Here is an 11,330-nt window from a genome sequence, read left to right as displayed (position 1 = left end):
ATATATATAGTCTGTATTGAATAATTATCACAATACAGCTTAAGTTAACAATCCAGTTTCTACAATAGAATCTTTTATAAACATTAATAACTAATGATCTTTACTTTCAAAAGTTGCTATTTAAACAGCATTCACATAAAGGACAATCCATTTTCTACAAGTGTAGAGAAAGGTATCATCTCTCCCAGAGTTGTAAGAATGAAATTACACCATTCTGCTCCCAAAACCCTAATTTGGTGTTTTGGGAGTCCCAGCTTTTAACAGGTTTTGAACATAGGTTGAGAGAGAAACAATCATACTCTTTAAAATGATTCTGGTAACATTTAAGCTTTCTTTTTATAGCCGTTTGAAAGAAAAGTACTCTTTTGAAAACTGTTGATATCACACCTACTTCAAGAAAAATGCTAGGAGGTTTATGCCATCCTTCAGAGTTAATACAGATTATACAGATGGAGAGATTAATCATACTCACCATCTGCCAGCTCGGCTCCGAACACTATGGCCCGTGACCCTGACACCCCAATGCAGTGCAGAAGAGGATCACAGCGGAGGCTGAAGTTAATAAGAGCTGCTTCTACCCCAACTTTTGCCAAGCCGAGCCACAGCGCCACATGTAACGGCCTGCTTTCCAAGAAGAGGGCCACCACATCCCCAGAGACCCATCCTTGACCTCTTGCCCAATTAGCTACAGCATTAGAGATCTCATCCAGCTGGGTGAAGGTCCATGTTTCCCCTGTGGCTTCATAGATCAGTGCCGGTTTATTTGGGTGTTGTTTCACGGTCTGGGCGAAGATGGAAAGAATATTGCTTCCATTGCGCATGTAGCGCCACAAGGCCAGCTTCACCCTCAGCAGCACATAGAGGCCACTGATTCAAATGAGAGAAGAAGAAGAAGAAGAAGAGGGAATATTTGAGTGCAAAAAAAAAATGTAGATCCACTTCCAGAGACATCACACCTTAATTTGGACGCATTTAACTTACTTGAGGTCTCTCTTTGCAGTACGTGCTGCAATGTAGAAGTATTTCCAGCTTTTGGTGCCCAGATATACGCCTAGGCCTGCTGCCAGACTCCAGGACCAGGACACCCCAACCAGACGCAGCAGTCCCAAAGAACCCAGAGAGGCTGACACACTCGCTGCATTGTGCATTCTTGTCACGGAGAGAAAGAAAAAAAAAAAAGATGGGATTTACACAATACGTGGCTTAAACTGAAGCCTACATGGGTTCCTCTTAAAGGGCTGAAGTACTGCAGCGCAGGCTGGTACAGACAAATAGACCGAGAAAACTTAGTTTTACTTATTATTAGACAACAAATAGCTAACTAAATGTAAGGGCATGTTTTGGATTAACACTATAGTTACAACAACGGAAGTATCCAAGTTGTACTTAAGTGGCAACAGATACCTGGAACCACGCCAGACAACACAAGCACTCATCGGAAACAACTTCGAATTGGTACACAACTTACCTACGAGTCAAATATTCTGCCGCGACGTCACCTTTCACCCAGTAGCTCGGCTCACTTTGTTGCTCTGACGGAAGCTTTCAGACTTTGTGCTCCCGCCGTTGAGAGCGCTGAAAACAGTTCACAGCGCTGTGTTTTGGTGGAAATCAGGAGTTTTGAAGTGTTTGTAGAGGTTTATCGTTGTTAGCGCGGCAGCTGTCAAGTACTGAGGAGTTTGCTAAGTTCAAGCTACAGCTCAAAATACGGGTAAGAGATTATAGCGGGCTGGCATCTGCGAATAAGCTATAAATAATAATAAACCCTGAGATAATAAAGACCCAAGAGAAAAGTATAAGATGTGGAGTGAATCAGGCTATTTTCTGTACTCCATATTGGAGAGAGCTGCTGCCATTTAAGCTCCGCCCACTAGGGGGGTGTGAGTTTTGTAGAGCAGCTCACCGATTGGCCAAACCCGGAGCCTGTCAAACAATTCTCTGTTCTGATTGGACAAAATCTGCCCCGACCACCAGATTTGCAGGAGGCTGCTACTGAATGTAGGACAAATCATGCGGACACCGGTCCAGACTACTAACTAAAATGTTGTGAAATGTCGCTTGGGTTGTCTCCCATCACTTATTCACTCCACGCTGCGCAGGCCTTTGGTATGCAAACTATGAACTTGTTAAGCTATGCTGAAAAATAACAATAGCATTTATATATTAACTTACAAAAAAAAAAAAAAAAAAAAAGAAATCGGAATCAGGGTGAAAAGCAAAGCAAATAACTTAAGATGCCAGTCCAAAATGAAAGAGGTCAATGGATGAGGGTCATTGAAGATTAATTGTATTTCTGCGGCTCTCTGACAAGGAGTTGCTGGATGTTGGTATGCCTTGATAGTAGCGACCACAGCAAAGTCTCATCAGCATTTTCCTTCGAAGTAAGATATAAACCCAGGGGTCTAAAATCTGATTCCAGGCAGCCATGCGCAAACCAATTAAAACAAGCTTATCTGGTTCAGTATACATCTTAAACTGCTTGATGAAAATGTGGATCTATAAGACAGAAGACACATATAAACAGAAGGTTTTAAGCAATCTTCTAATTGACTGTAACGTCTAAGAACTGAAATGTGTGTAACTCTTTACAGTAAATATCTCAGGAGTACAGGGAAGAGATGTACACACCAGAAAGGGGCCCCAGCAGACACAAGACACCACAGTGACTGCTGCGAGTTGCACCATCATCTCCACATCCAGTGTGCAAAATAGGGAGGCAGACGATGCTGTTGATGCACGACGACCACTGCTACCTGAAGGTGTTGTATTTCCTTTTCTTGACTTTATTCTTGCATGCAGCAGTGCCAGTCCACTGACAATGTTGCAGAACAGGGAAAAAAATAGAGCAAAGAGACCCAGAGAAGAGAAGACCAAAACTAGGGTTGTGTCATCACCAGACCCTTTCCCATGAATCGGAAAGAAACACCATGTTTTGGGAAATTGGAGAAAATAACTTCCCTCTGAAAAAAAAGGTGACAGAGCCAGCAATAGTGCAATTGTTGACAAAAATAACACCACTGACTTTGCATGAGCAGTTGTAACCATAGAAACATGAAAAAATGGTTGCGTGATTGCCATACAGCGTTCCACTGCCATTGCAAAACCAAAAAACAATGAACACAAACCAAAAAACACCATACTTGCTCCAAAGACATCACAGAAGGTTTCTCCAGGCTGTAAGACCCCAGGGTTCAAATGCACATGCAGTGCAAATGCACCTAAAATCACATGACCCAACAGGTCAGCCACAAGTAAAGCCACTGTTAGTAGCAGAAATGATTTTTTTGATTGGCGACGGAACCTGGAGCGGGACCGAGCCAGTATTCCCAGAGCGGTGAGGTTGGAGACAGCTCCAAATAGCATGGTGAATAAAGACATCCCTAAACCATTAGTTTTAGGGATCAAAGTGGTGTTGTTGGTAGTGGACACATTAAGAAGAGATTCATTTATTGGTACACTTGGTGTCGTCATCTTCAGTGTGATCTACAGAAAAATACAAAAGTAATTGGAATTTTTATGAAAAATAAACTCACCTAGAAGTTAACAGTAATAAGCTTTTATTCCTCAAGGATTCTATCCATCCATCCATCCATTTTCTTCCGCTTATCCGGGGTTGGGTCGTGGGGGCAGCAGCTTCAGAAGGGAGGCCCAGACTTCCCTCTTCCCAGCCACTTCTTCCAGCTCCTCTGGGGGAACCCCAAGGCGCTCCCAGGCCAGCAGAGAGACATAGTCCCTCCAGCATGTCCTGGGTCTTCCCCGGGGCCTCCTCCCAGTGGGACGTGCCTGGAACACCTCACCAGGGAGGCGTCCAGGAGGCATCCTGACCAGATACCCAGGCCACCTCAACTGGCTCTCTCAACGTGAAGGAGCAGCGGCTCTACTCTGAGTCCCTCCCGGATGACCGAVCTTCTCACCCTATCTCTAAGGGAGAGCCCAGCCATCCTGCGGAGGAAACTCATTTCGGCCGCTTGTATCTGTGATCTCGTTCTTTCGGTCATGACCCAAAGCTCATGACCATAGATGAGGGTAGGAACGTAGGTTGACCGGTAAATTGAGAGCGTCGCTTTTTGACTCAGCTCTCTCTTCACAATGACGGACCGGTACAGCGCCCGCTTCACAGTAGGCGCTGCCCCAATCCGCCTGTCGATCTCCCGCTCCCTTCTTCCCTCATTCGTGAACAAGATCCCCAGATACTTAAACTCCTCCACTTGGGTCTGGACACCCGCCCTGACCCGGAGAAGACACTCTACCCTTTTCCGCTCACTGATATAAAATATTCTTTAGAAATTGTTTACATAAACAGTGGATATTAAACACTTCTTTCCAAAATCAATGTTATAATTTTGAATGCAGTACTAAATAATCCATAAAACATTATAGATACAGTTTTGAATCAAAAACACAGAATGCGCTGTTATAGCATATGGGAATCTTTTTAAAATCTGAAATATTATGTTTACACATCAACATAACCAAGAGTTTTGAATTTGTGCCCAGTTTCTGGTGTCGTCTGCTCATAACAGTGGGGCAGCTTTCCCAGCATTACCTCTAGAGACATGTAGAAACCTGTTATTTCCTTGTACTTTTGCTTCATAACGATCTTAACTTCTATCTATGAAAACAGGAATGCACCAAGAATGTTATTTATAAATATGTTATTGACAAGTAAGAAAAGGAATAAAATATGGACAAAACTTACCTGGAGATAGCAATGGATGAATGCTGGGCTGTTTATGGTGGAAACAGATGAATATGTTTCTTATCAGCACCGTTGCCTTGTTTGCTAAGTGAGTTATCACTACTTCCCTCTCATTTTCTCTTGTCCCCTCCCTTTTCTCTCCAACAGTTTCTCTTTTGCCTGTTCCTACTTTCTCTCTCCCTCTCTGTAGAGAGCTGTTTTATCACAACCTTCTGGATCTGCATTTTCCATCCTCCTTCCCTGCTAAAAGCATTCCTTCCATCTATTGATCTCTTCTGATGATCTTATGGAGCAGAGTGGATCTCAGCTTGCTCTCAGTTATTTTCCAATTGATTAACTGCTCGCTAAATGGTTCAACACTCGTAGTAAGAAGCAGATATTGCTTACATTCTTTAGCTTTGTTACAAAAATATGTTTTTTTTTTTGTCATTCCTGAAAGAATGTAGTATACATGTCTCATAAACAAATGTGACGCCATTGATCAAACTTCATAAAATACAATGACACAATGCGGCCTTAGCAGTGTCTGTGAAATAATAAGATCAATAGAAACCAGATTCAGCCCTGACCTTTAATACAAACCAGATTTCTAAATGTAGTAATTCTGTATGATTTAACTGCTCGTCTCTGTCTAAACCTTTGGGTTTTTCTAGGAACCATCATGTTGCTGATCTCACATAAACAGGAAGGAATAGGAGAAAGTCTCCCATTTCCTGTGTACTTTTCAACCCACATCAAGAAATGCTTTCAAAATCATCAGCAATGTTATATGTATGATTACATTTATTTTTGCAAATCTAAAAACAAAGACATTTAAAATTCCTATTTGCAGAATTCACACAAAGAAAGACATGTAAACAAGAAATAAACAGCATCAGTGTAAAATATGCGATGTGCGCTAATACCATGTGTTACAGCGGTGCTACCATTTCAGATAACCATAACAACTGAACTTATCTAAGATCAGTTTAAAAACAAATAGCATATGACTCACTGAATAAACAGCTATTTTCGATGCATTTCTGTTGCAATAAATGCAGCAGCCTTGGAGCCATACAATAATGCCGACTAAATTTCCCAGCGACTTATATACAGGCAAATCTCCAAATGATAAATCTGTTTTATGTTTTGGATTTCCAAAAAGTAGTGCAGTAGTTGGAGCATCCCTGCAACTACTGCACAGCCAACCTAATGGGAGTAGAGATGAAGCTGAAAGACTTAAAAGAAGAGCTTGCAACCTAAGTATATTTTGGATTGTCCTTGCTGATTGAAATAAGTACCTGAATGAAGCAACTTACATTGGTAGATGTGCCTGATTAAGTTCTGCAAACATATATGTAATTTTGATCAAAAGAACACACATTTTTTCATATAAAAATACTGTTTTTGTATGTACATTTCCTAAATAAATTACATAATTTATCAAGTTACAAAAATACGGTTAAAAAAAGTATTGCCATGAAATTAAAGCATATTATGGACAGTATGAGTTGTCAAAACAAGCCATGTTCAAAGCTTTAATATCCATATTTTAACTGGACTTTAATCCAAAGCTATTAATAGCAATAATAATAACTTTATTTATAAAGCCATTCAAAGTGCTGAGCAATCACAAGGAGTTAAAAAAACAATACAATACCCCCCCAAAAGCAGCAAAAACAATAAGAATAAAATGAAATCACATATGACAAAGTGAATAAGTGATTTTTTTTAACTTAGCTTTAAAAACCTATTGATGAAAATGTCTGCCTAATATCCTGAGGATATCTTATCACTGTTAAGAAGCAGGAAATTATTTTGATAAGCAATGCCTAATTACCAATAGATGGTACTTTACCATCTGTACTTTAGACAAATCTGCACCGTTTCCAAATGAGAAAGGCACATTGTCAACATAACAGTGAATAGTTAGGTTAAATCAGAGCAGAAGAGCATCAGCAGGCAGAAGACAAAGTGAAAATAGTAACAGGCCAAGCACAGACCCCTGAGGGACCCCAAACTTCACTGCACATGTCTCAGAGAGCTCATTTTTAAAACGACATTCTGAAATCTCCCAGAGATATTGTTCAGTTAAATCATGTGAGACTCTCCCGTGTCCTGGGTACTTCTGGATGCCTGAAGATGACAATGCAAACAATGGGAGAATTAAAAACATATTACATTTATGCAGGAAAGCTTTGCTGTCTCAGAAACAACAAGAACAAACACTATGCTTCACTTCACATCTTAATTTAAACCAGAATGAATAATTCTGGGCTCAACATGGCAACAGACAATATTTATTCTGATTTAACTTCAAGCAGTGATGAATAAAGAGTAAAAAATAAAAATTTTAATACACTTTATGTAAATATGTGTATCAGTTTTAACTGTATGTTGAACACATTTTAAAGACATTGTTTAACTTTAGTCTCTGTGCATTAATGAGCAGGAACTGCATTCCTTGCATTGAATTAAAGTTTAAATCTCTGCTTACATTAGCTTTGCTTGAGTGGTTGAACTCGGAGTATGTTCTCTTCCGAGGCGCACGTAGCTGAGAAAGAATGTTTTCATACTCCTCCCTCACCTAAAATCAGAAAACAGATCGAGCTTGGATCCCTGATGATACAGAAAAACTGAAGCGTGATATTTTTCTTTACTTTTAGCAGAGGGCGTGACTGACCTGTTTGGAAAATAGACAGTGCATAACAAAGAGCATGACACCTTGAAGGCTGCCAAAAATGGTGAACAGATAAGACATTGTCATTGTGTCTTTCTCAAACTGGAAACATCCAAAGATCCACATGATACCGAGTATGCAGAGCTGAGCCACTGCAGTAATGGTGAATGCCCTGCAGGAGGCAACAAATGCACATAGGTAAAAACGAGGAACTTCATTTTTTTATGTCAAAGAGGATGTTGCACTTACTTTTTTTCAGTTTTATGAGTAAGGAAGTAAAACAGGTTCTTTTACAGAAGAAAATATGACTAACATGCGTCATAGCAGTTCTCAGCTTTTTGGTAGTTGTAGGTTGACCATGTGGAACATTGGTAACTTACTTGATTTTATGCAAGCTGTCCAGGTCTGGGTTTAAACTTGAAAACTTCTGTGCCAACTTCCACACAGTGATAAGGAAGAAGAAAATGTTTACCTGGACGATGAGAAAAATTTTAAGCGGAAGTAGGGTGGGTTCCCATACAAATGTTAAATTAAATAATGAATTCATTTTTTGGTAAAAACTTACAGTAATGATGACACAGACAGGGGCATAGAAGCTCCAAATCGAATCCAAGTTTAGCCAGCAACTGAAATGTAAGTTGACATTTTATTGAACAGATTAAATGAGTTAACTTTACCAGAATTTGAAAATGGTTACAAAATGAGCCAAAAAAAAACATTAATATTAGTTGATGAAATTTTGACAACTCACTATTTCTTAGTCCCGTATCCATGTCTGTTGACCAACGCAGTGACAGCAACAATTACAGCCGGGACTCCGTAGCCCCCTGCCATCATGTAGCTGGTTTTAAAGTTGGTGTTGAAGACCAGGACCACCATCCTGAAGAGCTGGATTCCCTCCAGACACATCCAGCAGAAGGAGGCCAGGTAGAAGAAGTGCAGCATCCCTGCAACTACTGCACAGCCAACCTAATGGGAGTAGAGATGAAGCATGTGAAAAGCATGRTTTCAAAACGAGTTCAAGATATAGGAAGGAGTTAATTACTGAGGTAATAGTTTCTAACAGGATTAATACACAACAATTTAGAKTGGTGAGCACTTTCAGTACCATTTTAGCTGTAGTRTGACTTAATGCTGGCTTCTCTGATGTGTTTTTAGATACTTTTTAATAAACTCAACAAGCCGTTAGAGCATTAACCTTGTTCTGTGTCTGAGAGATGCCTGCGAGAAAGACAAGGGTTGCAATAAAGAGGCTGATGCAGAGGTGCAGGTGGATGGTTGTTCTTGGGCTTTTGATGGACCGGATCATTGAGAAGGTCAGGATGCAGAGGAACAGGCAAATTAATGAAAGCGATAGGCCTATCCAGGAGAACAGCTGCAACTCAAAAGGGCTCTGTATGGAGACAGAATGGGGAAAATTAAAGCGTCATGTTTTCAAGTGTGAAGAACTTTATGTTCTGAATAACTATGAAGTAAAGGAAGTAGAACCTCCATGTCATAGAGGGCCATGAGCACCGCGAAGCTGCTCAGGTGGTTACAGGAACACACGGTGTATTTTGGGTTGGACTCCGTCACGTTGCAGCCGCGCTCAGACCATGCACCTCCTTCCTTAGAGGAATCCCAGAACACACAGGTGTGGGCGGTTTGATTTGGCTGTGAAATAGATAAATTCATTAGTTTCACATTTATCTTAAAATAGTGGATGTTATGGAAGAAAGAAACAAATAGGCTTTTCTCTTACCTGATCAAGATGATATAAAGTTATATTGACCGGTTCGTTCAGGTGTTTTGTGTCTGTGTTGCTGACACTGACAGTCACCACTTTGGAGTTTATCTTAAAGTCCTGGCTCTCATTCTTTTTCATCCCACTATAGAAACCTTCTGTAGATTTTTCCAAGTTTGAATAGCTCAGCAATGAAACTGTTGTAAATCCTTCAATGACAGGACAACACAGGTTTAGTGTTTGAAATTAATGTGTTTTAAATGTGTTATTTATAGACATGTTGTTACCTGGATAAAATGAGGGATCTCCTGCAGCTTCCTTCATCTTTATATCCACTTTAGCATGTTTAGACAACAGAGTCTTTAATCCTTGGGGTATAGCCGACCCAGTATGTACCAGCAGCTCCAGTTCTGGTGGAAAATTGGTATTGAATAATTTGTACCATAGATAAAACTATCAACTGTGTGAAATATGGACTTTAAAGAGGCAGATTGATGTAGTAAAAAGCAAAAGTGCATATATTTTTTATTTATTTTGGAAAGCAATCACATTAATTACTGATTCACCTGTGTGATTGGTGGATGTCTTAGTTCCTGGTGTTTTAATAAAAGGTCCAATGAATCTTAGAGCTTGTTCCACCACATCTAGAAATGTGGAGATTTTCTTGCTGCCATTGAGAGATCCAGCGGACAGGAGCTGGTCGATCACAGAGAGCAGACTCTAGAGTTAAAAGAGGAGAGACATTGAAAAAAAATGCATTAAAGGTCAAACAAAAAGCAAAAACAGAGGGAGTACTGACTTTTTTGGCAGCATAGATGTACAGATAGCTGTACACCATCTGACATATTGGGTTTCCTCTAAAAGGCTGCTTCTAGAAACAATTCCTACCTTTAGTAAGACTTCTCCATTGAGGTCCTTTGAATTTTTACTTCCCGAGAGCATCAGACAACTTTCACTCAGTTCCTTCATATCATTTTTAACAATGTCAAATTTCTAAATGAAGGCAAAAAAAATAAAAAATCACATACGAAAGGTAATTGATAACAGAGGAACATCACATTTTGAAAAAAATAAACCTTCCATGCTGTGAATTTACCTCCATAAGATTGTTCACGTCCTTGAAAACACCACAGTGAAGCTCTAAGAAAATAAAAATAGTTTACTGTCTGAAAATCATTTTGAAAGTACATTGTTTAGTGTAAACCCTAAACCTGTTTGTATTGGTCTTTCAAGAAAAACTAAAATCTATTCTTACCGGTACAACGAGCCGTTTTGTTGCCGTAGTGGCTAAACCCTGCAGAGCATGCACAGTAATGGCCGCTGGCATCATGGAGGCAGGATCCATTTCCACAAATTGTCTCATCAATCTTACATATATCTGAAATGGACACAAATCAAGGATAAAAAAAAAAAGAATTTGAATAGTTGATGCAGCTGAAATATTTTAAGATATGTTAAAAGGATTTTAAATGTGTAAATCTTGTCACACTATTTCATATTCATCACCTTCACATTGCTCCTCCTGCCCAGAAAAGCTAGATTTTCCAGATTTCAGTACATAGCCAGCGTTGCAGACGCAGTAATAACTGCCGGGTGTGTTTGTACATGATGCATTAAGACCACAAACCTTTTCATCTTTACATTCATCTGTGTCTGTATGAGCAGAGGGAAGGAATGTAAAAATAATTGACTTGGAGCTGAAATGCAAAGAAAAGCAAACTAATACAACTGCTTTTTGTGTCATCATTAAGACTATTTACTTTTACATTTGGCAGAATCTTTAGCAGTAAAATTCACAGCCTTTGTTGATGACCTGAAACCTGAAACCCTCCTTACACTGGCAGTAGTAGCTGCCATCTGTGTTGAAACACTTTGCATTTTCTCCACATCTCTCACTACCGTTATGTACATTCATCAACATCTTTGTCAAGGAACAAAAATTGTGAAAAGTTGGTATAGCATGAACTCATGCTTGGCTTAATTCTGAACTTGATATTCATTAGATAAAAGAGAAATGATTAAAAACAAAAAGGATTTTAGAAAATTAAGTAAAAATAACTAATATATGTGTCTCTATGAGAAGGGGGGTGGAATGTAAACTTGTGAACACAAATAAGTTTTCACCTTAAATGCAAAGAAAAGCAAACTAACACAACTGTGCAGGAAGTCTCTGTGTTACCTCTGCATGTGACTTTGTCACGGCCATGAAATATTTCCACTCCAGTAGAAGAGACAAATCCATTTTTACA

The 11,330-nt window shown here is 39.6% G+C and overlaps 3 protein-coding genes across 5 annotated transcripts in view; all 3 read right to left on the bottom strand.

The window, feature by feature from the left end:
• slc27a1a (solute carrier family 27 member 1a) overlaps positions 1–1,844 on the bottom strand; it is a 9,166-nt gene extending 7,322 nt beyond the window's left edge. Inside the window, exons 1-3 of the mRNA XM_008416064.2 lie at positions 1,469–1,844; positions 982–1,149; positions 473–867 (exon numbers count right to left, since the gene is read on the bottom strand). Of these exons, the coding sequence (XP_008414286.1) occupies positions 473–867; positions 982–1,148 (562 nt within the window). The 5' untranslated portion in view covers position 1,149; positions 1,469–1,844. The remainder of the gene's footprint in view (positions 1–472; positions 868–981; positions 1,150–1,468) is intronic.
• A 153-nt stretch (positions 1,845–1,997) lies between these two features.
• On the bottom strand, positions 1,998–4,811 carry ptger1c (prostaglandin E receptor 1c (subtype EP1)). 3 transcript variants are annotated; one of them, XM_008416262.2, is made up of 4 exons: positions 4,547–4,565; positions 3,141–3,483; positions 2,629–2,960; positions 1,998–2,496 (listed from the first exon to the last, which is right to left on the bottom strand). In XM_008416262.2, exons 1-4 carry the CDS (start codon positions 4,556–4,558, stop codon positions 2,272–2,274), a joined length of 912 nt encoding a protein of 303 aa, XP_008414484.2. In that variant the 5' UTR covers positions 4,559–4,565; the 3' UTR covers positions 1,998–2,271. The 3 variants fall into 3 exon arrangements, with proteins under 3 accessions (XP_008414484.2, XP_017161670.1, XP_017161669.1); XM_017306181.1 differs by lacking the exon at positions 4,547–4,565 and adding an exon at positions 4,700–4,811 and having other exon boundaries at positions 2,629–3,483; XM_017306180.1 differs by having other exon boundaries at positions 2,629–3,483.
• A 651-nt stretch (positions 4,812–5,462) lies between these two features.
• The window catches only part of LOC103468883 (adhesion G protein-coupled receptor E2-like), an 8,239-nt gene continuing 2,371 nt past the window's right edge, over positions 5,463–11,330 (bottom strand). The window contains exons 3-17 of the mRNA XM_017306179.1: positions 10,588–10,734; positions 10,337–10,459; positions 10,178–10,221; positions 9,970–10,074; positions 9,648–9,801; positions 9,369–9,491; positions 9,100–9,290; positions 8,847–9,011; positions 8,557–8,751; positions 8,110–8,327; positions 7,924–7,984; positions 7,739–7,830; positions 7,362–7,530; positions 7,176–7,265; positions 5,463–6,814 (exon numbers count right to left, since the gene is read on the bottom strand). Coding sequence (XP_017161668.1) covers positions 6,770–6,814; positions 7,176–7,265; positions 7,362–7,530; positions 7,739–7,830; positions 7,924–7,984; positions 8,110–8,327; positions 8,557–8,751; positions 8,847–9,011; positions 9,100–9,290; positions 9,369–9,491; positions 9,648–9,801; positions 9,970–10,074; positions 10,178–10,221; positions 10,337–10,459; positions 10,588–10,734 — 1,922 coding nt within the window. The 3' untranslated portion in view covers positions 5,463–6,769. The remainder of the gene's footprint in view (positions 6,815–7,175; positions 7,266–7,361; positions 7,531–7,738; positions 7,831–7,923; positions 7,985–8,109; positions 8,328–8,556; positions 8,752–8,846; positions 9,012–9,099; positions 9,291–9,368; positions 9,492–9,647; positions 9,802–9,969; positions 10,075–10,177; positions 10,222–10,336; positions 10,460–10,587; positions 10,735–11,330) is intronic.

The sequence above is a fragment of the Poecilia reticulata genome, linkage group LG8, assembly GCF_000633615.1.
Source record: "Poecilia reticulata strain Guanapo linkage group LG8, Guppy_female_1.0+MT, whole genome shotgun sequence".
NCBI classification, from domain to species: Eukaryota; Metazoa; Chordata; class Actinopteri; order Cyprinodontiformes; family Poeciliidae; genus Poecilia; species Poecilia reticulata.
Note: the sequence above shows the minus strand (reverse complement) of the source record. Positions and strands in the feature narration are given on the sequence as shown.